The following is a 27070-nucleotide window of genomic DNA, read 5'->3' on the forward strand; positions in this document are numbered from 1 at the left end:
TAACTTATTAAGATTTGGAGCGTTGAGGGGCGAAAAAAGGGAGTCCGTCCCGGCAGCTGGGAGAAGATGGCATATGGCGGAAGGCTGCAGGAAGGAGCAAGGAAAGAAAGTATCTGCTGAGTGAGTGTTACTAAAAGACCTCGGTTACTTTGTTTAAAGTGCCGAGGCTGATTTTTTTATAAGAAATAACTTTGTGGCAAGTGAAGTAGAGTGGAGGAGTCTCCCTTTTGGTTCTGGTCGGAGTGCAACCTGTCAGTGGCTTAAAATCCGAACTCGACACACTCCACCATTTTCTGACGGAGAAAGTTTTGCCAGTTCTAGTGGGCAAAAATCAGCAAAGGCTTTGATTAGTGAACTATTGTGGAACTTTGGAAAAGTGTAAGACTTGGCTAAAGGCTTTCACTTGGTTTATCACAGTTTAGGGGAAGGGAGCTTTGTCGTCGGGACTTTTTTTCAAAAAACCCCTCTGCTCTTCTATCGGAGGAGAGTGCCGGAAACTCTGTATTTAATTGCACTTGGAATTTGTGTCGGTTCTCTGGGCTATCTACTGCCTTGAATTAAGCCAACAAGCGGCTGAAAAATAAGAAAAACCCCAACTGGATTACAAATATTTGGTCTCCTGGGATATCCACTGTTTTGGATTAAGCCGACAAGTGGCTGAAAAATAATAAACTTCAACTGGATTACAAATATCTTTTTATTTTCTTTCTTGCCTTTCTTTGAACACAGCATCGTGGCAGAGAAAGAAATCGAAAGTAACTTTGTTTAAGGACTTGGCGTTTATGCATTAGCTGCCACCGAGTGGAGTTGAGGGGAACTGTACCTAAGAGAAAAGTTAGAACGGATTTGCAACCCCTGGAAGAGGATAGTAAAATTGCCTAGGAGAATTTAAAAATTGGTTATTGATTTTAACAGTAAAAAAGATTCTATGGCTGGGAAAAAGGGAACGGGCACCCCAGGGGAAAGACAGGAAAATGGGAAAGGATGGTAAGGAAATTAAAGATTATGACAGTTTAATAGTGGAAATAAGGAAGGAATTCAAACAAAATGAACAATATATGGAGAAAAAATATTGGAGGTTATGGAGACTTTAGATAAGAAACTAGAGGGAGTAGTGAGGGAATTGACAAGTAAAGTAAAAGATCTTGCAGTTAGATCTAAGACACTGGAAGACTCAATGAGTCAAACATAGAAAGAATTGAAGAAGACAAAGAGGGAGACAGAACAGGTCAGAGGAGAGGTAACACAAGAAGTGATGTTGGATAATATGGCTCTTTTGGAGATGAGACAAAAACAATTGAACTTGAAATTTAGAGGAATCCCCGAGGAAGCAAATCAGAATATAAGGGCCAAAATAATTAGAGAATTATCAATTTGGATATATTTAAAAGAAGAAGACATCGGATTTACAATTGGAAATGCATTTAGAATAAAAGTAAAGTCAGCAAAAGCAAAAGTGAAGAAATTACCAGGAGATGTCTTGGTCATGTTTAATTTAATGGATATGAGGAATGAAATTCTGAGATTGAATTATAATAGAAATTTATGTATTGAAGGGAAGAAAATTATCATATTTAAAGAGATTCCATCCAGATTTTTATGAAAAAGGGACATTTATAAACAACTGGTTGGATTGTTGAAGCAAAATGGGATACAGCATAGGTGGGAATTCCTGGAAGGAATTTCCTTCTATTACAAAGACAAAAGGTTCAAATTAAGTAGCCTTCAAGAACTAGAGAAATTCTCCTGGAGATATGACAAAGAGTTGGGAAAAATAGAGAAAGCAAGACCAGGACAGGACCAGAGGGAAGAAGAAAAAAAGGAAGAAGAGAAGGAAGAAGAAAAAGAGGAGGAGGAGGAAGAAGAAGAAGAAGAAAAAGAGGATAATAACAAAGCTCCCCAAACTTAACTTAAATTTGACAAGAGACTTAAATAAATTGGATAATGGCTCTGAAAATAATATCATGGAACGTGAATGGATTTAACAATAAAAATAAAAGGAATAAAACTGAACATGTTTTGATTAAACGGAATTTAGAACAAAATTTGTTTGCAAGAAACACATGTTGCAAGGAAACAAAAAGATTTTAAGTAACAAAAGGTTGGGGAGAGACTTTATAACCTCAGACATAAATAAAAAACGAAGGGTGGTATTGTACATAAAAGAGAAATACAATCCAAAATTAATTTACAAAGATGAGGTAGGGAGAGTGTTGATTGTACAAATCATGTTCCAAGGTGAAAAGCTGATCATTGCGGGAATTTATGCACCTATTGACAAGAAAGCTGACTTTTACCTAAAACTTAATGAAATACTATTAGAGATAGTATGGATCAGAGAGTGATGTTAATGGGAGACTTTAATGGAGTGGTTATTCCAGATTTAGACAGATCAGGGAAAAGATGAAATGTAAATGAAGGCAAACTACCGAAAATATTCTTTGACATGGTAAATACTATGGGATTAATTGACATTTGGAGACTCAAAAACCCAACAACAAAACAGTTCACTTTCTTTTCAGAACCAAATAAAAGTTCTGGCAGAATGAAATAACTTTGGATTTCTAAGCAGTTGGTTCCAAGAGTTTCAAAAACTGAGATCTCCCTAAGGAGCATAATTCACTATATATAGAACTAAAAGGGAAAGACCCCACATCTTTCAGATGGAGAATGAATGAAAGTTTATTCAACAATCAAAAGATAGTAGAAAAAGCAAACGAGGCAATTGCAGAATATTTTAAATGGAATTTAAATAAAGGAACTCCTATTGAAACAATGTGGGATGCAAGCAAAGCAGTGATGCGAGGTTTCTTGATTCAAAAGAACAGTTTTCAGAAAAGAGGAAAGGAGAAGAAGAAAGAAGAAATCCTGGCTCATCTCATGGAGAATGAGAGACTGCTAACAATAAAACTAAAGGATGAGTCAATAAAACAAAGTATTAAATTGTTGCAGACCCAGTTCTTCATGGTGGTAAACCAGGAAATAGAGTGGAGAATAATGACAATGAGACAAATGAATTTTGAATTGGCCAACAAAATTGGGAAACTCTTGGCATAGCAATTAAAGGTTAAACAAAAACAAAATACAATTTGTAAGATAAAAGATGTAGATGGGACAGTGGAAGAGCCTAAGGAAATTAGGAAAAATTTTCAGAAATTTTACATGGACTTGTATAAAAAAGAGAAGGAAGACGTTAAGAAAATAGAAAACTATATACAAAAGCATAAATTACAGCAGATTCCCATAGGAGAAAAAGAACAGCTAAATCAGACAATAACAGAACAAGAAATTGAGAAGGCAATAAAAAGAATGAATATTGGAAAAGCCCCAGGCCCAGATGGCGTCTCAGCAAAATATTATAAGACATTAGCAGGTCAATTAACACCCGTGCTATGTGAAGTTATGAACAATATTCTGAAAGAAGGAAAGATCCCAAATACTTGGAAAGAAGCCTACATTACCTTGATCCCAAAGAAAGACACAGATGGTTTGAACGTGAAAAGCTATAGGCCTATTTCGTTATTGAACAACAACTATAAGTTATTTGCGGATATACTGGCTGATAGACTAAAAAAGGTGTTAAATGAAGTAATCCACAAAGATCAAGCCGGCTTGATCAAGACAGTTGAAGGATAATGTGAGAAATATAGTAGACATAATTGAATATTGGAGATGAGAAATGAAAAACAGGCGACGTTAATGTTTATTGACGCCGAAAAAGCGTTCGATAATGTTACAATGGCACTTTATGAAAGAAAATTTTAAAATAATGGGATTAGGAGAAATGTTTTTGAAAGGCACTGATGCTATATATTCAGAGCAAAAAGCCAAACTTATTATTAACAATAATTTATCAGACAATTTTGAGATCTCCAAAGGTACTAGGCAGGAGTGCCCTTTGTCACCTTTGCTGTTTATTACTGTTTTGGAAGTGTTGAATAAGAATTTGAGAGAAGTGTCAGAAATCAGAGGTGTAAAGGTGGGAACAAAAGAGCACAAGGTGAAAGCCTTCGCCAACGATTTAGTCTTAACTGTTGAAGATCCAAAGAACAGTGTAAGAGAAGCTTTAGAGAGAATGGAGGACTTTGGAAAGGTATCAGGATTTAAACTTAACAAAAATAAAACCAAAATGTTAGCAAAGAATATGAATAAAGAAGAAATAAAGGAATTGCAATGCAGGTCAGGAATTATGGTGGTTAAGAAAGTGAAATATCTTGGAATTTGGTTGACAATGAAAAATATTAATCTGTTCAAAGACAATTATGAAAACACATGGAAGGAGAAATTAAGAGGGATTTAGATATTTGGAGCATTGAAATTGTCATTCCTGGGTAGAATTATCAGTGATAAAGATGAACGTTTTACCTAGAATGTTATTCCTATTCCAAACAATTCCAGTAATCAGAGGGATGGGGCAACTCAAAGATTGGCAAAAATCATTATCAAGATTCATCTGGCAAGGGAAAAAGCAGAGGATTAAAATGAAAATATTAATAGACAAAAAAGAAAGAGGCGGATTGCCTTGCCATACATGAATCTATATTATGAGGCATCCTGTCTAGTATGGTTGAAGGAATGGATAACACTGGAAAACACAGATCTCTTGGACTTAGAGGGTCACGATAATAGGTATGGGTGGCACTCGTACCTATGGTATGACAAAGTAAAAGTACATAAAGGGTTTTTTAATCATGTGATTAGAAGGTCAATTTATGAAGTGTGGGAAAGGAATAAAAACCTACTGGAAAGGAAAACTCCATGGTGGATATCACCGATAGAGGTATTGACGGTTAAAAAGGTGAATATGGAGGGGAGGCGAGCAACGTATGAGGAAATTATCAGACGGACGGAACAAGGATTAAAGCTTAAACCATATGACGAAATCAAAGGTATGTTAACAGGCTGGTTGCAATACCATCAGGTAAATGACATAATGAGTGAGGATAAAAGGAAAGTCGGATTTGAGGGTAAAAAATCAAGATTCCAAATTAACAGAAAGCAGAGGTAGAACACTATCCAGAATGTATGATTTGTTGCTAGAATGGTTTACGAAAGATGAGGTAGTGAAAGAAGCTATGATAAAATGGGCTATAGATTTTGGGCATAAGATTGAATTGTATGCATGGATAAAATTATGGAATGAAGGTATGAAATTTACGGCATGTACGGTTCTGAAAGGAAAGGAAAATTGCCTTGCAAAAATGTGTATACAGTGGTACCTCGGGTTAAGTACTTAATTCGTTCCGGAGGTCCGTTCTTAACCCAAAACTGTTCTTAACTTGAAGCACCACTTCAGCTAATGGGGCGTCCCGCTGCTGCCGCGCCGCCAGAGCACGATTTCTGTTCTCATCCTGAAGCAAAGTTCTTAACCTGAAGCACTATTTCTGGGTTAGCGGAGTCTGTAACCTGAAGCGTATGTAACCTGAGGTACCACTGTACAATCATATGTGGTGGACGTGCGATAAAGTGAAGAAATTTTGGGAGTTGATTTAGAATAAACTTAAGAAAATATTAAAGTATACCTTCCCCCAAAAGCCAGAAGCCTTTTTGCTTGGCCTGATGGGAAAGGAAATTAAGATCAAAGATCAAAGATTATTCATGTATGCCACAGCTGCTGCAAGGACTTTGTTGGCCCAAAACTGGAAATCGCAAGAAGTTCCTACCATTGTGGAGTGGCAGTCGAAGATGATGGACTATGCAGAGCTAGCCAAACTGACCGGGAGGATTCGGGAACAGGACGATCAGAGATTCCAGGACAATTGGAGTAAATTTATTGAATATTTATTGAATATTTAAAGTTGTAAAAACTTATTTATTTTTTTTAATAATATTTTTTATTGCTTTTTTCCAAGGTCAAATACATCGTCAATAATTCACCAAAAGCGACTTTACAGAAAAAAAAGAGATTAGAAAAGATAATATTCATATTTTCCAAACAATTTTTCATAATCTACTGGACTTCCCCACATCCTCCACACCCTGCGTTCTTTACAATAAAAAATAACAGCAAATTGTTACCTTGTTTCATGCGTTTAAAGGACAGTTGTAAAAACTTAAAAACACTAGCAGGACTGAAGTAACTCCTACAATGTAGATAAGATATGAAAAGATAAAATACGAGAGTGGATAAAGGATACCATCTGAAGGGAGGGAGGGAAATCACAAGCTCGGCAGAGCAAAAAGGTGTATATGTTGTTTAAAGTACGATAAGAAAGAATATGTAAAGAAAATAATAAAAATGTATGGGGTGGGTGGGAAGAAAATAAAAAATGCAGTAGCTAATGTCAGAATGAGTATTGCCATAAATATTTACCGAAAGATCTAGCATGCCGTTCTTGTGGACAAAGTTGCTGGTCCCGTCGATGTGGTCTGTATCCTCCAGGCAGCTATAGTTGATGCAGGAATCCGTCAAACTCCGAGGGAGATTGGCACAAGCCAGGGGCTCATGGGGCATCTCTGGGATGGGCACCTGGTTACAGAGCTTGCGCATGTGCTCACTGAAGAAGTCTGCATACCCCACATTGAAAGAGGCCAGAGTGGTGTTGAATGTTGCCACTGTGATGGTGGAAATTTGGGAACGTACTAGGCAGAAGTACAACAGATAATGTTAGCTTCACAATGTATTTATATTATGTCTTTTGTTTCCCCCCCCCCATAAAATTTATTCATCACTTGGTTGAAAAAAACCCTAAAACCCTCAAAGCGGTTTACAAAAGATAAAACAAGAAAATCAATAATTTTTTATAACCTTACTTTAAAACATACAAATGTTAAAATGCCAAAACAGAATTACCTCAGCTTTCTAAGCATCTGGGTAGGCCTGTCAAAACAGGAATGTTTTTAGCAGGCTCCGAAAAGGGTACAGTGAAGGCTCTTGTTTGCTCTCAATAGGCAGGGAGTTCCAAAATGCAGGCACTGCCACACTGAACAATTGAGTTCCAAATGTGGAACAGGTATCCTGTGGCACTTGCAGTAGTGCCAGTTCCTCCAATCAAAGTGGTCTAGTGAGTGCATGCAGGGTAGGGTGATCTTGTAGGTAAACTGGTCTAAAGTTCTTAAGGGCTTTAATAGTAATATTTAGTAATAGTAATACCTTGAACTTCGCCCACCAACAAATTGGCAGCCAATGCAGATCTCTGGCCACAGGTGTTATGTGCTGATAAGGTGTCACTTCTGTCAGCAATCATGCTGCAGAATTCTGCACTAACTGCAGCTTCTGGATCAACTTGCACCCTGGGGAGGTCACTTCGGTGCTGCTAACACAGGTGTTTGACTTCACCCATGAGGTGCACTCCATTGTCTTTTGAGACAGATGCACGCCAACAACAGGTATAATATTTAATTATATTATTGGAATAGAATCTCTATTGGAATAGCAACTCACCATGGCTGTTGGAGTGGTCTGGCAGGTCAGTAACCAGGGTATGATGGGAATGGGAATGCCTAGCACTCAAGCTCTCCATCTCTGTAGCTGTATCGGAACTACCTCGCCTGGTAAACCTTCCTAGAGCATGGGAAAGAAGCACACAGTTATGCTCATAGTGCAATGTTATTAATGAGGATGCTCTGCAAAAAGATCATGTTTGCAAGCTGCAGCGATCAAGCCACATTTGGGTCTGTTGGCTGAAAATAGATGGGATAGAAATGCACCAAGCAAACGTTTTCTGGGGACTGAACACAGTGAATGGGTGATATAAAAGCTGCAGGATTTGGACTGTGAAGACAGGATCAATGAGCATGTCTGGAAATGTTCTGCCCCCAGTTTGTTGAAATCATTAAATATTTAAACATAGTTATTCATATTAACATAGTTATTAAGCCCAGACAAACAAGAGAAATGTGTGGTTCAGCTATAAAGCTGGCACAAATTTCACTGCAATTTCTAAAATATTAAATCAGATTAGATTGCTAAGTCATAATCAAACAGTATCCTGTGGTCCGTAAAAGCAACGGGACATTCTAGTGCATTCAGGGTCTGGAGAGCTCTCTACTCTGAAGGCCATGTTCTCATTCACCTAGGATGGTCGTTTGCCACCCTCCTCTCTCAATGCCACGCCTGTCTTCTCCAATCCCCGAGAAGCTGCCAAAAGAGAAGGTGCTCCGAGTAGGTGACACGTCCAAATGGTCTTCGTGGAGTAAGAAGGGCACCCCCATCCTTCGCTGCCGCTTTTTCCCTGTGTGGTGGTAAGGAATGGATCCCTTGCGCTCGCGATCTTCTTTGCGGCTCTTGAACTGCAGGAAGAAGACAGGAAGAAATCTTAGCAGCAGAACTCATAAGACACAGGTGAGGAACCTCAGGTTCCAGTACCTGAATCATAGAATCAAAGAACGGTAGAGTCGATGGGACCACAAGGGTCATCTAGTCCAACCCCCGGCAACGCAGGAATCTTTTGGCCAACGTGAGGTTTGAACCCACAATCCTGAGATTAAGAATCTTATAACCCCACCAACTATCCCAGGTGAAGAATGTGTCTCCCTCTGAGGCCATTTTGTCTTTCTAGACTCCCAATCTGCACCCCTGCTCGAGTTTCTTTGTGTGTTTGGAATGTGTCCTTGAACCTCTTGCTTGCCTGGCTGGCAGATAAAGAGGGGTGTGAAGGAGTGTGTAGTTATTAGCCTACTGCACAAAGGTATCATTTAGATTCATCACTCTTTTTTTTTTGGATTTGATATCCCGCTTTATCACTACCTGAAGGAGTCTTAAAGCAGCTAACATTCTCCTTTCCCTTCCTCCCCCACAACAAACACTCTGTGAGGTGAGTGGGGCTGAGAGACTTCAGAGAAGTGTGACTAGCCCAAGGTCACCCAGCAGCTGCATGTGGAGGAGCGGGGAAGCGAACCTGGTTCACCAGATTACGAGTCTACTGCTCTTAACCACTACACCAAACTGGCTCTCTGCCTGAATTTTCCTAGTTAGATCGCTTTAGTTCAGTGAGGGTTGGCCTTCATATAGTTTATGCAGTCCACACCTTTAGCAAATAACAGCATTAAGTACATTAAGGGAAGAGATCCAATATTTTAATTTAAGGTGTGATTCATTTACCTTCTTAAAAATATTCATTCCCAAATCAGAGGAGAGGTCTGGAACAGCTGGCCTGCGCAGGTTGGTTAGCGACACTTTAGCAAAAGCTTCAGTGCTTAACGATTTTTCCTCCTCATTGCATTTCATTGTGAGATCCTATACGTCCGCAGAGAGACAAGAAACATACTACCATGTATAGGAAGACTGGATAAACAGCCAAATAACATAATATAAACATAATAATCTCTTATTATGTTATAACATACTCCCCATTCCTCAGTTCCAAGGTTAGCACAATTGGTGTTTTCATTCCTTTGGGTGAGAACACTGGAGGCTTCTGGTGTGTAAGCATAGTTAGCACACATTTCTACAACAGGCAGCAGATCTGCTGACCATCAATCAGATTCCCAAAAGCCAACAAAGTTGCACTCCAGTTTAACTTGTAACAATGACTAAAAAAGGGAAACTGACTCCATTCAATTTCATCTTTCATCTCAAATGCCAACTGATATTATATTTGAAAAGCTGGAGAATATTTCCCAACAGCCAACTGACAGATTTATGCTATATTATTCTTTTTTCTTCAGCCATAGAGAAGCTTCAATGTCTACTTGTGGCTACCAAAAGAGCCACTAGGGGGAGGGGAAATGTCTGCAAAAACCTGCAGAAAAAAGCAGGGAAAATAGGCAGATCCCTCATCTTTCATCCAAACCTGCTATAGCCTAGGTCAGGGCCATCTTTAGCAGATGCGACGCCGGGGTGCAAATATCCGCTCAGCTCCCCCAAATTACCACTGCCAGCCATCGGGGGGGGGGGACTCTCCCCCATGCCGCTGCAAGATCACTCTCCTTCCGCAGAGGCTTGGGAGGCAAGCTGCACACCCGCCAGCCATATGGTTAGTGGAGGGCAACTGGCGGCCGCAGCTCCCCCACTGGCTGGGGTGCCCCTGAGAGGCCGGCACCCTGGCGCAACGCACCACTAAGCCCTATGGGAAAGACGGCTCTTGACTAGGTTAAGCCAGGTACACTTCCCTCATGCTGGCAGGGAATGTCCCGGGTAGCAGATGGCAGCACTCAGCTGCAAACGCATAATCTCTTTGCTTAGTTTATTTCCTTCCCCAAAATAAGAAATTCAGAGGTAGAGGGAAGCTGTGTAGGGTCTGTCCTGAAATAATTGCTGTGGGTGGGATAGCACTGATCAAGAGTAAAGTTTTATCTGAGCCCAATCCCTTTTTCTGCCTCTCGTTTTGGGAGCAATGGGAGGCTGATCTGCTTAAGGCAGCTTTGCAAGAGTAAAGGAAAGCGATCAGTTTTTATTCCGTTGCCCCCTTCAGTCAATCCCACCCCAAGGAACCTTTGCATGCTCCAATTTGCTGTAAATATCAGCTACCCACAGCCCTTATTCACTGTCATGGCACTAGTGTGGAGTTTGCATATTTGGGTGTCTAAGAGACTGTCTCTCAGTTCCATAGCTGCTCTATTGGGGAAATAACATTTATTGGCCAGATCACACAGATAATGCATGCAACAGATTTTTGTACATTCTAGAAATACTGCATGTGTAGTAAATATTACAGTTACACATATTTTTCACTACTTCTTTAATTCTCTTCACTGTGTAATTGTTACTAATTAATGTACCCTGACAGGTCTGCAACTATTCAAACATACCTGTCAGGGGTTCAGGAGCAGAGGGACAGGAAAGGGAGGAATTAGAGACCGAGGGAGAGGGTTCGGAGGGAGAAGTCAGCGATGATAGCCAGCCGAGGTCTCTAAGTCTCTCCAGTGAATCAGAGGATTCACAGAAAGGGGCTCCAGTGGTCAGAGCCGGGGGGTTGCCAGAGGGAACACCCCAGGAAGGAGGGGCCAGAGGGGACTCAGAGAGCAGCAGCTGGAAATCGGGACCAGCTTCTCCACCGGAGAGCAGTAAGGGGGAGGAGTCCCAAACATCGGCAGCAGGCAGCATTCCGTCAGCGGAAGGACAGGAGTCAGGGTTAGCCACGCCTGCATCAGAGAGCGAGGTAACGGTCAAAAGGAAGGTCAGGGGCAGCGCGCGCGCGCCAAGTTCAAATGTACAAGAGGGGGGCGCAATGGGCAGTCCGGAGAGAGAGCCGGGTCCCAAAGCCCGCCGGAGAGAAGGGGAGGAGTCCGAAGGGTCCGCTTCCGAGGCATCCAGGAAGGAAGGCACCCAGGGGGGTAGTAGGACCCAGAGGAGGAAGGAGAAACGTAGAAGGTGGAGTAAGGCTAGAGTCTTAAGCTGGTGTACAGGGGGCGGAGACTCAGACGAGGCTTCGCTGGTCTAGGGTCTAGACGTAGAGACGCACGCTAGTGCTTGAAAATGGAAACTAAATGTCAATAAAGACTTCTGTACAGTTCTACTGGCTAGCGTTGGTCTTCTGTGAGCTGAGACCTGGAGGCAGTCTCTGACAATACCTCATTGCAATTCTAAACTCATGTTTGGTTCTATACGTTCCTCTTTGAACACAGTAATAGTGGTGAGTCAAGATATTTTATATCTGCTGCTTATAATACTAACTGGGTGCCTCTTTCCGTATCAGCTGCCAGTGCATTAACATCTTCTGCTGAAATCATCCTTCATTATACCTTTATCAGAGGTACACTATATGAAAACAAGGGAAAGGGCCTTTTTGGGGGTGGTACCCCAATTATGGAATGCTCTCCTTAAAGAGACTTGCCCGGTATCCCCCAGTGCAATGTTTTGGGAACCAGGCAAAAATACTTTTGTTCACTCAGTAATTTGAATGCTGTGTATGTTTCAAAAATTGAGTGGTTTTTAATGACTATTTTTTTTACTGTTGTTACTGTTGTATTTTATTGTGCACTGCACTGAAATTGTCAATAGAACAGTGTAAAAATATTTTAAATAAATAAATCCTAAAAATCAAAGGAATATTCTGTTTATTTCCAAATGAACAAAAGAGCAACAGCTTAGAAAGACAGCTAAATTATATGTGTACTTCTTCCCTGGTTGGTCTGAAATTCCGGCCAGCTTTCTGACCAGGCCATAAGACCTAAAGCTATAGACATGTTAGCCACACCACCCCCAAACCTTTGTGGGCTGTCCCGTTGTCCTTACCTGTGTTTTGTGAGTGTTCACCAGTGATGGAGCTGCTGCAACCATGGAACTGCTACGAGGCCTGGGCAACGGTGGGACCTCTGGCTCAGGAGATTTCTCAGGCCTTTCCTCCAGCATATGCCGCAGCCTCTGGAGGTAATACATCAGGGACCACTGAGTGCCTTCCTCGGACCAGTGTGGCTGAAGTAGGCAGCGTAATACAGCCACGTCAAAATAGGTAGCATACCGAGACTTTTGGCATGGTGGGATGACCAAAGACACCCTGTCACAAATGATAAAGGAACAAAAGCTTGGAACTAGAGAAGCAGCCAGACCCCTAAGGGCTCCCAAGTACATCTTATTACAGGACAGGTCAAAGGACAAACTGCTTGCTTCAGTCTGGAGAAAGCTGCTTAAGTTAATAGCAACCTTATTAGCAGAAGATATCAAATTCTAACCAGAAAAGCTTAACTCTGCAATCTAAACATATAATTCATATAAGGAAAATGGCACAAACTATTCAGTATTCAAGCTCTCTTGAAATATAGCTTTTCTATCAAAGCTTAAGGTCAAGGAGAAGTATAAAGAATGTGACTAATTGTGATTCCAAGGAAGGTTTATTATTATTATTATTATTATTATTATTATTATTATTATTATTAATTTATACCCTACTTACAGATTAAAATATGTACTACTATGAACTACCTGCATTTGCATCACTGCCAATCAACCCTAAGCACCCTCTCCTACGGAAATCTGACCAGGCACCCACATATTAACCGTGTGATTAATTAATAAGTCACACCAGTTAATTGATTAGTGCTTCTAGCCCAGCTTTTGTGAACCCTAGATGTTGCGCTTCCAGTGAATTTTCCACAAGTGCTGAGCCCTTTCAAGAGCACTTGCCTGCCTGTTCTAAAGAGGGTCCCCAGATTGCTGCCAGAGTCATCTCCCTTTTCCCCAGGGTCTATTGCAGCTGAGGTTGTACATCAATGCCAAAGGCTGCTGGGGAATAATGCAACATGAGGTCTGCCACACCAGGGCCAGCCCTGACATTTTGGCACCTGAGGTGAACCACAAAATGGTGTCGCCCCACCCATCAGGGATTAAGGGGCGAGTGAAGACCTACAGCAGGAACAAGGGTGTGTGTGAAGAACTACTTTGGGGGCGGGGGGCGGGCGGGGGCAGTGCAGCGGTGGCAGCAGTAGGCAATGCATTCCTTAGAGGCCAAATTTGCTGCCACTGTGGATCCTGACACCTGAGGTGGCTGCCTCACCTTGCCCCACAGTAGAAGTAGCTACACCTTCTGTTGGCTGGGACTGTTATGGAAGAGGATAAACTGCTGTCCTTTTTATGGAATGAAGATAAAAAATCAGGATTTAGTGAGAAAAAATCTAAATATCAAACAGAAATTTTGGAAGGGAAAACAAAACTTCTATCGAAGATGTATAATGTTTTACTGGAATGGGATACCAAAGACGAGGAAATTAAGGAGGTGATGGTAAAGTGGGCAATTGACCTGGGTTATAATATAGATTTTGATAAATGGACAAATTTATGGAATAAGGGAATGAAATTTACGGCATCTTCCACTTTAAGGGAGAACCTAGAAAAAATGATGTATAGGTGGTATATTACCCCAGTTAAATTAGTAAAAATGTATAAAATGGGAAATAAGGCTTGTTGGAAATGTAAAAGTAAAGATGGAGACCTATATCATATGTGGTGGACATGCGAGAAAATGAAAAGTTTCTGGGAATTAATATACAATGAATTAAAGAAAATCTTCAGGTATACCTTTCCAAAAAAGCCAGAGGCATTCTTATTAGGGGACAAAATAAAAAAGATTGATCATAAGTTATTTCAGTACGCAACGGTGGCAGCTAGGATTCTAGTAGCGCAAAAATGGAAGACATCAGAAATTCCAACTGTTATGGAATGGCAGGTAAAACTATTCGAATGTACAGAATTAGCGAAAATGACACATAGGATTAGAAACCAAAAAGGATCAAAGTTTGTAGAAGAATGGAGCAAATTTGTTACATATATAGAAACTAACTGTAGAAGCTTAAGGACTACAGCAGGATTAACTTAACTCTTGTGATATATATATAAAGAATATGAAGAAACTGTAAAAGATAAGAAATAATAAGAAAACCGCAACTGGGAAGGAGGGAAGTCGAGGCATGATCTAACGCAATGTAGATAAGATGATACTATATATAACTGTAAAGAATATTGTATTTAATTTTTTATTTATTATTTCGTACTTATGTTTTCTTTTTTTCTTTTTTTTGGAAAATGTTAATAAAAAATATTTTCTTTAAAAAAGGATGGTAGTCATGTTGGCTCATAAGGAAAACTCCAAAATTGCACACCCTCCAACATTTCTCTGATGAAAATAGGGACGTCCCATTCCATAATGATAATTTTACTATTTATACCCCACACATCTTACTGGGTTGCTCCAGCCACTCTGGGCAGCTTCCAACATAATAAAACATAATAAAACATTAAACATTAAGAAAACTTCCTTATGCAGGATTGGCTTCAGATGGCTCAGGGGTCGAATAACTCCATACCCTCCAACATTTCTTCAGTGAAAGTAGGGACATCGTAAAGAAAAGTGGGGCATTCTGGAATCAAATCAGAAACTGAGACAGCTTCTCTAAATCAGGTCTGTCCCTGGAAAATAGGGAGACTTGGATGGTCTGAAATCAATATAAGGGTGATACTTTCATTAGGTCAGCCAAAATGGTTTTTGTTTTTTTAAAAGGAATTCATGTGTGTTTTGTTATGTTCCCCCTCCAGTGATTAATCCGCTGGTATACTGTGATCTATTTTTAGTTGCTCTTTAATCTTGTTTGTAAATTGTTTTTTAATGCTCTGTTATTTTATGGTTTTGTAAATTGCTTTGAGAATTTGTGCCGATAAAGCTGCATTGGTAGAGAAACAATAAACACTGGTGTTGGCACAAATCCCAAAACCTAAGAGTGTTTAATCCTTGCTGAGAAACAGATTGTGCATCTTACACCTGATTCTTCCCTATTAATGAGCACTAGGACAACATTAACATTAACAAACATACTGAAAAATAATACAAAAAGTATATCTAATTTATTTGAGATTAAGAAAGTTAACAAACGGATAAGGTTGCTCTGCTGGTTAAGAATCGTTACCTTATATTAATTTTTGCTGGGGCAGAAGTGGCCTTGCTAAAATTCCAAGTCTACTTGTCATCAAAGACCCACCTCCCAGTTTTCTACATGTCACTCAGACTGTGGCTATGAACTCTGAGGGTGACTCATTCTTTTGGACTGGGGACTACATTAGGGACAAATAGTAGACTGCATATAGTATATTCAGAAACAGAACGCCAAAGTTAAAAAAAAAAAAAGCTCAGGATATCTACCAAAAAGCCAATCTATGTTCTGTTGAATAAACCTGCCTTTAAAAAAATGTAGACATTTTCATGTCTTCTGAATTTTAATTTCAACTCTGTGCTGACTCAACTCAATTGCCACGACCCCCAAAGGCTGTGGATGTAGCAATTTGGTTGAATTTGGTCTTCAAGGACAAAATAATTCCATAGATGCTGGGTTAGTAACTGGAGCAAACAACATTTATTTCTTCACTGCATGTTGCTAGGCAACAACTACCCCTCCCCCCCCGTATCCAGTTGACTTTGTAGTGATCAATGAGTTCAGCAAATGAGGAAAAATTAATGACGCAGAATAGAGAGCCTGCCTGCAGCTTCATTGCCATAGCGACCGCCCAGCTCAGTTTCAGACACTGACTGCCTCATTTTTGCTGTCTAAAAACCAGTTCCTTCCTCCTTTGGGCACTCTGAACTAGCCTAAAAATAATCAAGTAAAGAGTCCAAAAACTGTAGCTCAGCAGGAAAAAGAATATTTTATATATTTTTAAGAGTGTGTATGTTTGTGTCTCCCCCCCCTTCTGTGTATATATTTGGGGAAAGTCTTCATTTCCACTCTCTGTGAGCTGCACTGCTAACTTTCCTACATCACAGAAGTTGCTTTTCAATGCTTTTTTCACAGAAAATAAGGTTCCTGGGTTGGGGAAATCAGCTGTGCCCTTTTAATATAGTTGGCAACAGGTCAGGACCAGGTCAGTAAACATGAATGCCTTGTTTCAGGCACTATGCTTCAAACATTTTTTCTGAAAAATTAAAATGCTTGCCAGAGATTCTTGCAAGAGAAAGTGTCTTTGAATGTCGAAACAACAATTTGTGTTTCGATCCGCTTGGTAATGGCTTCAGCTTAAAACACGGTATCCTACAAGAGACCAACAACCCAGGGTCAAAACTTAAACGGGCAAAGAAATAATGCCCCTTAGTGGCCACAATGTAACACCTCAGGAAGCTTTGAAGGGGACAAACTGAGAGGAAGGTGCCTGCCTCATTCGCAGCAATGCTGTGTGAGGAAGGAAAAGCAGTTCCCACAACACTGCTAGGGCATATGGAAGGCACCAACGTCCCACAGTCTCCTCCAGAGCTGTATGTGAAGTGAAGTCCTGGAAGATAGCAAGGCCACCAATGAGGGCGGTGGGTGTTAAATTAGTGTTATATGCTATTCAACACACATTTTATAGTCCAAATACATTTCAAACAGAATCACACAACTGGAAGACTCCCATTTTAATATTTAGAACAGAAATAATCTTTCTCTGTCTTTTCTAACTGTGGGAAGTATCCTATGATCATAGAAGAAGGGGACAGGGATGGGGAGAAAAGAGAGACAAAGAGGAGCCCTTCTAGAAGATCAGCTTTTACCTAGGATAGGGGGGTCCTTTCTCCTGGGAGGCTTGGGATGACACACTTCCATCAATAGAATTCCCACGGTGGCAGCCTGAGAAAGCAGGCCTGGGGGGCACTGCATCTGCCTGGGGTGTTTCACACACTACCTGGAGCCCCTGTGGGTGCAAAAATATTTCACAGAGAGAAATGCAATCAAAATGTGCAGTTTGCTGTTCTGCCTAACATGTAATCCAAACTACTCTTGCTGTTAATCGGAGGAACTGAACATTCAGATGTCCTCCTTGAAAGCTTCACTGCAGGAATAATGGTGGAAGTCTGCATAATTAGGCTATACACTGAAACTGCAATCCTTTGCATAGTTTCTTGAGGGTAAAACCCACTGAAAGAAACTGCACTTGCTTTGAATGAAGCACGCATATAAAAGACTGCACTGTAAGGATCTACTCCCATGGTGTAGCAGTGAGCTTGCCTTGCATCCTTCATGCAGGAATCTTGTTGCTGTTTTCTACTTCACTCTGCTACACTATTTGCAAAATGAGGAGCATGGTGGTGCAACTCTAGAGTGCAATTAAAGGGAAAGGAATTGGCTTTGACAGTCCATGTCAAGTGCACAGTTCAAACCTGTTCTTTGAAACAACTGTGTTCATGTAAAACTTGTTCTATCTCTCTGATGTGTTATCTTTCTAGGTGCAGAGCAACAATTCTTAGAGTGGTTAAACTGTTGTCCTCAGGCTTTTGTGGGGGAAGCCATGGCTGTTTAAAGTGGAATGATACTGGGATGGTTGGCAGCTCTCCCACACCTAGCATAGATCTGATCCAAGAAGGCTCCTATCTAGTTCATCATTCTGTTCTCACAGTGGCTGCTTATGAAACTTTCTTTCCCTGAAATCCTGAATAAAGGCCTGAACCTCTTACAGAGGGCAATCATTTAAAGCCAACCTTTGATGGCTGAGGTTAATTGGATATGGATTAAGTGGATTTTGTTATTTCAGGTTCTGCTAGGATTTAATTTGCATTATACAGCAAGCATTTGTTTAAAGTTATTCCACTTCTCTTGAGTTCCCAAAGGGACTGTGGTTGGTATTTGCACATTCGCCTGTCTAGAGGAGCAAGTGGGAAGGACAACCCATTCCTTTCCAGGATCGCTTCCTTCCCTGCAGAAAAATTCTTTCCTCAGCCCAGTTCCTTAGCTCGCCCCCTGCCCCTCCCCTCCCCTCCCCTCCCTGTGATTCCAATAAAGATTGTACAGCCTCATACATTACCTCTGTACGTCCAGCATCCACATTAGGAGATTCACATGTCAGAGTCTGGTTTTTCATTGGAGAACTCCTCTTTGCTGGCAAATGAAGAACTTGTTAGTAGGCAAGCTGTGTGACTCAAAGCACAGAAACACTGGAATTGGCTAAGAAGTGCATGCATTTTTAAATAAAACAAACAAAAACCTCTTGAATCATGCAAATGCAGCCTCCCAGGCTTCTCTATCAATCCCTTCAGGCTCTCCCCAGGCTACAACCCTCACCAACCTTACTTCACACCCTCTTCTAGTGCTTTCACCTGGGTGGGAGGTGTCATTGAACTCTGATAATGCACAGGAGCCACCTGATTAACTCTGTCAGTGAAAGCCCTGTGGAAGGGCTTCAGTTTGTGCAATGGGGCATCTCCCCTCTCCTTCTCCTTGCACCTCTGAAATTAGCTGGGTGTGAACCCCCAGAACTGTATACGGGAGGGGGGAGTGTCGTTCCACTTGGCACTTTTGCAATAGTGCAGCAATGAATGCCACCCAATGCCTCTTGATGGATGATAGAGAGGGTGTTTGAGTGTCTGTAGATAGTAGACTACTGAACAAAGATTACATTCACATGCACTGCTGCCCCTACTTTGCCTCTGGCCGCTAGAGTTGCCATATTTCAGAAAGTGAAAATCCAGACACAAAAGTTTTTTGGGAGCCAAAGTTGACATGGCATGCCATACATCTGGATTTTCTGGGAAGTCTTGCCGATTTCTGCCCGGACACTGCTTTTGACCACAGTATTCCAGGAAATTCTGGACATATGGCCACCCACCACTGTCATGTGTCCCCTGGAATGTTTCCCATGAGACACTGTGACCCTTGGTCTGGAAAAGGTTCCCCAGCTCTGTGTTAGGGACTTGGAGCCCTGTTAGATACTGCATCTACTATTAAGAGGTGGTTCTCTTCAAAAGAATTTGCTATCGGTTCTTTGGTGGAAGTTTGAGGAAGCCTCTGAAACTTTATAACAGACACTTACCAGCTACTTCTCTATGACTTTCAGTTTCTAAGTACTTTTGCATGCATTAACACAACCACAAACCTGTGATTATATTCCTGATGGGTTTAACCAGTGCAGTAAAGGCGGAAACTTCAGGTTGCCTGTGCTCCCACATCGGCTGCCAAATAACAAGGCCACTGGCCAGACGAAAAGTCAGATCAGATTCCTAAAAGGACACAAGAACATGGGGACACCTGTGGATCTGACGGAGAAGAGCATTGATATTTTTTATTTAAACCCAGAGATTCCTTGTTCCAAAATCTCATAGGTAGAGTCCTTCTGTCCTATAAACCACTCTCTTATTCCATTTTACACATGGTTTATCCACAAAAGTGTGTGGACAATCATGGGGGTGGTATGTTGTGCACAAGGTGTCTTGTGACTGGGTTTGGGGTGCAGGCAGTGGGAGCAGCCATTGGCTCTGTGTTGCGGTAGTTGGGGAAGAGTATCTGAAGTTCTTATTGCTGGTTCCAATTTCAATCTCCAAAAATGTAATGCAATTCTACCTGTGATGAAGGTGGTAGAAATTGTAAGAATCATCTCATGCACCAAATAAACATTTTATACAGCAAAAAGAAAGAAAGAAAGAATGAAAGAAAGAAAGAAAGAAAGAAAGAAAGAAAGAAAGAAAGAAAGAAAGAAAGAAAGAAAAGGGGTTGCTTACAAGGACTCTGCTATACCCTCCATTTGATATCCTAAAAGAAAAGTTTCTGTGAGATACCATAGGAATGCCAGACATGAAAGATGGAATGGTTGCCCTTGTGGGTCCAGGCCTCCTTCAGAATCCTCCACAGCAGGATTTGGAGGGTTGTCTGACTTGAGCTTCCATGCTTCGGTCTGTATAAGTATGAGTGAACCTGAGGGAAATAAAGCAGGGACAAGGGGAACTCTGGGAGTGGTGGTGGAATCAGAGTGTCCCACAACACTGGAGATCTAGGAAGGAAACACAGTAGCCACTTCTGGACATTGTAAGTAATTTAATACTTTCTAGGCACGGGAAAACAACAATAGAGGAAAACAACAGAATGGGAAGAACCAGAGATCTGTTCAAGAAAATTGGAGATATGAAAGGAACATTTCGTACAAAGATTACCATAATAAAGGACAAAAGTGGTAAGGACCTAACAGAAGCAGAAGACATCAAGAAGAGGTGGCAAGAATACACAGAAGAATTATACCAGAAAGATATGGATGTCTCGTACACCCCAGGTAGTGTGGTTGCTGACCTTGAGCCAGACATCCTGGAGAGTGAAGTCAAATGGGCCTTAGAAAGCACTGCAAATAACAAGGCCAGTGGAAGTGATGGTATTCCAGCTGAACTATTTAAAATTTTAAAAGATGATGCTGTTAAGGTGCTACACTCAATATGCCAGCAAATTTGGAAAACTCAGCAGTGGCCAGAAGATTGGAGAAGATCAGTCTACATCCCAGTCCCAAAGAAGGGTAGTGCCAAAGAATGCTCCAACTACCGCACAATTGCACTCATTTCACACGCTAGCAAGGTTATGCTTAAAATTCTACAAGGAAGGCTTAAGCAGTATGTGGATCGAGAACTCCCAGAAGTGCAAGCTGGATTTAGAAGAGGCAGAGGAACCAGAGACCAAATTGCAAACATGCGCTGGATTATGGAGAAAGCTAGAGAGTTCCAGAAAGACATCTACTTCTGCTTCATTGACTATGCAAAAGCCTTTGACTGTGTCGACCACAGCAAACTATGGCAAGTTCTTAAAGAAATGGGAGTGCCTGATCACCTCATCTGTCTCCTGAGAAATCTCTATGTGGGACAAGAAGCTACAGTTAGAACTGGATATGGAACAACTGATTGGTTCAAAATTGGGAAAGGAGTACGACAAGGCTGTATTTTGTCTCCCTGCTTATTTAATTTATATGCAGAATACATCATGCGAAAGGCTGGGCTGGATGAATCCCAAGCTGGAATTAAGATTGCCGGAAGAAATATCAACAACCTCAGATATGCAGATGACACAACCTTGATGGCAGAAAGTGAGGAGGAATTAAAGAACCTTTTAATGAGGGTGAAAGAGGAGAGCGCAAAATATGGTCTGAAGCTCAACATCAAAAAAACGAAGATCATGGCCACTGGTCCCATCACCTCCTGGCAAATAGAAGGGGAAGAAATGGAGGCAGTGAGAGATTTTACTTTCTTGGGCTCCATGATCACTGCAGATGGTGACAGCAGCCACGAAATTAAAAGACGCCTTCTTCTTGGGAGAAGGGCAATGACAGGCCTAGACAGCATCTTGAGAAGTAGAGACGTCACCTTGCCAACAAAGGTCCGTATAGTTAAAGCCATGGTTTTCCCAGTAGTGATGTATGGAAGTGAGAGCTGGACCATCAAGAAGGCTGATCGCCGAAGAATTGATGCTTTTGAATTATGGTGCTGGAGAAGACTCTTGAGAGTCCCATGGACTGCAAGAAGATCAAACGCATCCATTCTTAAGGAAATCAGCCCAGAGTGCTCACTGGAAGGACAGATCGTGAAGCTGAGGCTCCAGTACTTTGGCCACCTCATGAGAAGAGAAGACTCCCTGGAGAAGACACTGATGCTGGGAAAGATGGAGGGCACAAGGAGAAGGGGGCGACAGAGGACGAGATGGTTGGATAGTGTTTTCGAGGTTACCAGCATGAGTCTGACCAAACTGCGGGAAGTAGTGGAGGACAGAGGTGCCTGGCGTGCTCTGGTCCATGGGGTCACGAAGAGTCGGACACGACTAAACGACTAAACAACAACAACAACAACAGGCACGGGACAAGCAGAAGTGCTGATGAGCCTTTACTTTAAGCACTTACTTTGATCCTATGAACTAGCGGAGCAAACAAGAATACAAAGAGCTCCACTGTGGCCATTGAATTCTGAAAGAACTTCCTCCTGTTGTTCTCCTCCTCTTCATTGGTGCTGTCACGCCTTGGATGCCCTGGAGATCCCTGGTTTTCAATCTGGTGGATGAAAGCGCTGCTGCTCCCTCTCCAGCTCGATGCCCTGTCTCCGCTTCCTCCTCCTCCTCCTCCTCCTCCTCCTCCTCCAAAGCGGTCATTGCTGCAGTCTTGAGGAGCTTCTAGCAACATCCAGTGCAGAGTATGAAGCAGCTTCGTTTCTGCAACACCAAGTTTATCCTGATGTCCTAGATGAGAAAATACAGCAAGACGTTCTGGGTCTTCCCATGCACTGTTGTTGGATTTTCTCTTCTGGTGATATATTAGTTTTGCTATGGCTTATGTCAAAGCTACAAACATGAGTCTGACCAAACTGCGGGAGGCAGTGGAAGACAGAAGTGCCTGGCATGCTCTGGTCCAGGGATCACGAAGAGTCGGACACGACTAAACGACTAAACGACAACAACAACAACATGGCCGAGCAACATTTATTTTACTACAGTGGTACCCCGCAAGACGAACGCCTCGGAAGACGAAAAACTCGCTAGACGAAGGAGTTTTTCGTTTTCTTAGCCGCTTCGCAAGACGCATTTCCCTATGGGCTTGCTTCGCAAAACGAAGCTTGCACCCCAAGCTCCGGGGATAGCGGGGAAGCACAGCGTGTCTTCCCTGCTGTCCCCGGACCTCTTTTGAAGCAAGGAGCGGCGGGGAGAAGATCGCTTCTCCCCGTTGCCAGCCCCGCAATCTCCGGGGACAGAGGGGAAGGCGCGTGCGCCTTCCCCTCTCTCCCCGGACCCCTTTTGAACCAAGGGGCGGCAACGGGGAGAAGCGATCTTCTCCCCGCTGCCCCTTGCTTTAAAACAGGTCCGGGGACAGAGGGGAAGGCGCGCGGCACTTCCCCTCTGTCCCCGGTCTCCATAGGAACGAATTGATTGATTTTCAATGCATTCCTATGGGAAACCGTGCTTCGCAAGACGAAAAACTCGCAAGAAGAAAAAACTTGCGGAACGAATTAATTTCGTCTTGCGAGGCACCACTGTACTACGCTACTAAAACTACTACTGTGATATAATTAATTGAAAGTTTAAATGTTCTCCTCCAGACCAAGGCCATGGGCTGTTACAATGTTCAGTCTTTATCTAGAAGTTCTCTCTAGCTTCCCCTCCCCCCATAATTTGGTGTGTGTGTGTGTGTGTGTGTGTGTGTGTGTGTGTGTGTGTGTTCCTACTGGAAATAGGCTTTTGAATAGCAAGTAAAGGCAGGGTGACACATTATTTTTCTTCCACCCCTGATTCTTCACTCACAGTCATCCACCCAGAAGCAGCAAAGGGACCTAGGCATGTAATGTAAGGTTACCAGATTTTTTTTCAATGAATCCAGGGACACTTTTCAACTTCAGTAGAATGATAGGATTTTGTCAGGGGACTGATTTGTAAATTCGGGGAATGTCCCTGGGAAATGGGAACATCTGGTAACCTTAATGTAATTCCCAGATTGCCCTAAGACAATTTGTTTACCTAGTGGTGCCAGAGAAATAAAACAGGACTTCTGGGCCCTTCTCAGGATAGATCTCCCGAACCCACATAGCTGAGAAATGAACAGGGTGTACCAGGAGTCATTCTGCTCAATCACAACCAACTGAAATCAAAAGGAGTAGGTAAATGCACCCCTTAGCCACAGCTTATCCTACTTTGAGAACCATCAGTTTAAACTAGACGGAACATAATTAGGTTTTTAGCATAATAGCATCCTAACATGCGCACTGACCTAACTTGTTCCGATTGGAAAGCAGTGTCGCCGTGCAGTGAAGAACATGTGGTAAGGCAGCTTGGACCAGTTCCCAGCGAGAAATGCTCTGGATGGCTTCAGAAAGGGCCGGTGAAAGACCGTGCAACTTATTCTCAACCAAAACTCTTTCAAAGGACTAAAATGAAGGAGGAAAAAGGAAAAAAAAACCAATCCTATTACATGTTCTTGAAAGACTGAACATTTCTGCTTTGTATGAAAATAGTACCATAAGTAAATTTAATGAGGACAGTTCCATTCTTCACACAGGAAGTCTGATTGGCCCACGTTGCAATGGGGGACAGTGGGCACATTATCTCTGGAAACCATGTGCACATGCATGGAAACCCTATTCAGCCCATTGCTCCTAGATTTAAGTACAGAGGGCTGACACACGTCTGTCAATATGTCAGGAACTTCTGGGCCCTTGTTGGACTCCCATGAGCAGCCAGGTCATGGCTAATGGTCAGAGCTGATGAAAGTTGTAAGGGGTTGTACTTTTGTTTGTTTTGTTTGTTTCATGCATTTTGTATTTTCATGCTGTAAACCACCCTATGATTCTTGGGTGAAGGGTGGTACAGTGGTACCTCGCAAGACGAATGCCTCGCAAGACAAAAAACTCGCTAGACGAAAGGGTTTTTTGTTTTTTGAGCTGCTTCGCAAGACGATTTTCCCTATGGGCTTGCTTTGCAAGACGGAAACGTCTTGCAAGTTTGTTTCCTTTTTCTTAACACCGTTAATACAGTTGCGACTTGACTTCGAGGAGCAACTCATAGCACGCAGTGTGGTAGCCTTTTTTGAGGTTTTTGAAGACTTTGGTGATTTTTGAAGCTTTTCCAAAACTTTCCCGACACCGTGCTTCGCAAGACGACAAAAATCGCAAGACGACAAAACTCGCGGAACGAATTAATTTCGTCTTGCGAGGCACCACTGTATATCAATTTAATTAACATCAACAGCAGCAGCAGCAGCAGCAGCAGCAGTGTTTGCTTCAGGAAACCCATCAAAACATTTGCATTTGCTTGGCACTGTCCTAAGATGTTTTTGTGAAAGGATAAAAGCCCAACCATTCAAAGTGCTGTTTTTGACCTAAAAACTTCACAGGGCAGTTCACAACATAAAAATGCAAAATGAGAATAGAAAAAACCTAAAAAGACAAAAACTAACCAATAACCTCCTTCCCTCAATGATTTAGAAGAACCACATACCCTTCTTCAAGGCCTGTCTATAAGGCCAGTTTTGTTGGCTGGCACAAGAAACAGGCTTTTCTGTGGAGGTCCAAGATTATGTAACCGTGGAGCCCCCCCCCCCCAACTCTGCAAATTTTAAAGCGGGTGTTTTAAACCTTTTTTTTGGGGGGGGGACTAGCTTTTTCCTAATCTATGCCTTTATTTAATGAGAGCTGTTTTAGAATGTGTAGCATTTTAAAGTGCTGAATCTGTTCTGCCTGCTGTTTTATTTATTTTTAACCAGGCTATGTTTTCAAATTATTATGTACTGCCGCCATTTAAATTGCCTAGTTTCGTTTTCAATGGTATTGTGTTCATTGATATGTAAAGCTGTCTCTGTGTGGGCAACTGCACAAAAGGCAGCTTATAAATAAGTTTATAAGTAAACAAATCAGACTTTGATTGAAAATCGGCCTGTCAGTGCTGAAATTTTGATTGCTAGCAAGTGTAAATAACCCCCCAAAAAAACCTCCAGTTAAAGAACAGCTACCAGGAAGCCACTGTGGGGTAGCATAAATGGATAAATTAACATAAATCAATGGTCTCCACAGAGGCGCCAACTCCTAGGGGCTGAGGGGGCTTTGCCCCCCAATAAAATATTTGAGGGGGCTATCCTCCCCAAGTTGATGGGCATTGCCATTCAAATTGTGTGCGCGCACCATGTCACGTGATCAATTATGTGGGGCAGGGCTTACCTGCCCCTCCCAATCTTTTATTCAAGTTGGCACCCCTGAGTCTCCCCTTATTTCCTTTTGGAACAAATTTATAAGGTGTAATAGAAAAGAACATTTTGAGCTTACCCACACTTTTGTTCAGCAATTTCTTTTAACACTCCATAACCGAACATTTCTCTTTTTTTTGTCCCAGACCTTTCCCCATAAAAAACTGCTCTTGAAAGCTGATTTGGAGCAAACATCAGTTTTCATTTTCCATGGTTTGTCGCTTGCTCTGATTGAGCCTTAAAGAGCAGGTTTTTGCAGGAAAAGCTCTAGGGTAAAAATAAACAGGGTGCTCGGACTTAGAGCTTTAAATCATGGATTGTGACTGGAAAGAGTGGGGGAAAGTAAGTGTGGACAAGCCCTTTGCTTGCTTTTTAAACAGGATAGCGTGTTTGAACAAGGCTTTTCATTCATGCAAGACTCTCATATAATAATCAGCAGGGAATAGTAGCAATACTTGGTTAAGAAATTTTCAGGACATTTTAAAACTGCAATGTCGCCATGAATAGCTCAGTTGGTTGGAGCATGTTGTTGATAAAATTAGAAAAAATGTATAAAACCGGAGACAAATTATGCTGGAAATGCAAGATTAAAGAAGGCAATTTTTACCACATGTGGTGGTCTTGTGAAGTAATTAGAAAGTTTTGGGAATCTATTTACAATGAATTAAAAATATATATTTAAATATACCTTCACAAAAAAACCCGGGGCCTTCCTTCTGGGGATAATTGGAGAAGAAATTAAAAAGGAAGACCAAACATTTTTCCAATATGCAACAGTGGCTGCTAGAACACTAATAGCACAAAACTGGAAGACGCACAGCAACCCAGGTCATGTGGGCGGGGAGGGGGGGTTGCAGTGATTTTTAGGAAGTCATTAGTTTGCACCAGGCGTCCTGTTGGGAAGACCCAGTTTTCTGAGTGCATGTTCTGGAAGTTGGGCAATAGGGGCAGTACAGGATTCCTTTTGGTGTACCGACCTCCCCGCTACACCAAGGATTCCCTGCCCGAGCTGCTTCAGGTCGTGGCGGATGTTCTCCTGGAGACACCTAGCTTGGTCGTCCTAGGGGATTTTAACATCCATGCCGACACGACCTTACAAGGGGCCGCTCGGGACTTCGTGGAAAGCATGGCCTCCATGGGGCTGTCCCTGAATAAGTCTGGCCCAACCCATAGCCGTGGACATGCCTTGGACCTGGTGTTTACCTCTATGGATGTTGGTGATCTGACACTAAGTAAAAGCGAAACGAAAGAAGTGCCATGGTCAGATCACTTCCT

The 27070-nt window shown here is 42.0% G+C and overlaps 1 protein-coding gene across 1 annotated transcript in view; it reads right to left on the reverse strand.

Moving 5' to 3' along the window:
• The window catches only part of UNC80 (unc-80 subunit of NALCN channel complex), a 170247-nt gene that overhangs the window by 127136 nt on the left and 16041 nt on the right, over nt 1-27070 (reverse strand). Inside the window, 10 exon segments of the mRNA XM_077919672.1 lie at nt 6314-6582; nt 7385-7504; nt 8016-8232; nt 9044-9178; nt 12119-12380; nt 16893-17032; nt 18140-18213; nt 19208-19331; nt 21977-22308; nt 23828-23984. Of these exon segments, the coding sequence (XP_077775798.1) occupies nt 6314-6582; nt 7385-7504; nt 8016-8232; nt 9044-9178; nt 12119-12380; nt 16893-17032; nt 18140-18213; nt 19208-19331; nt 21977-22308; nt 23828-23984 (1830 nt within the window).

The sequence above is a fragment of the Podarcis muralis genome, chromosome 1 (genome assembly GCF_964188315.1).
Source record: "Podarcis muralis chromosome 1, rPodMur119.hap1.1, whole genome shotgun sequence".
In the NCBI taxonomy this organism is placed as follows: domain Eukaryota; kingdom Metazoa; phylum Chordata; class Lepidosauria; order Squamata; family Lacertidae; genus Podarcis; species Podarcis muralis.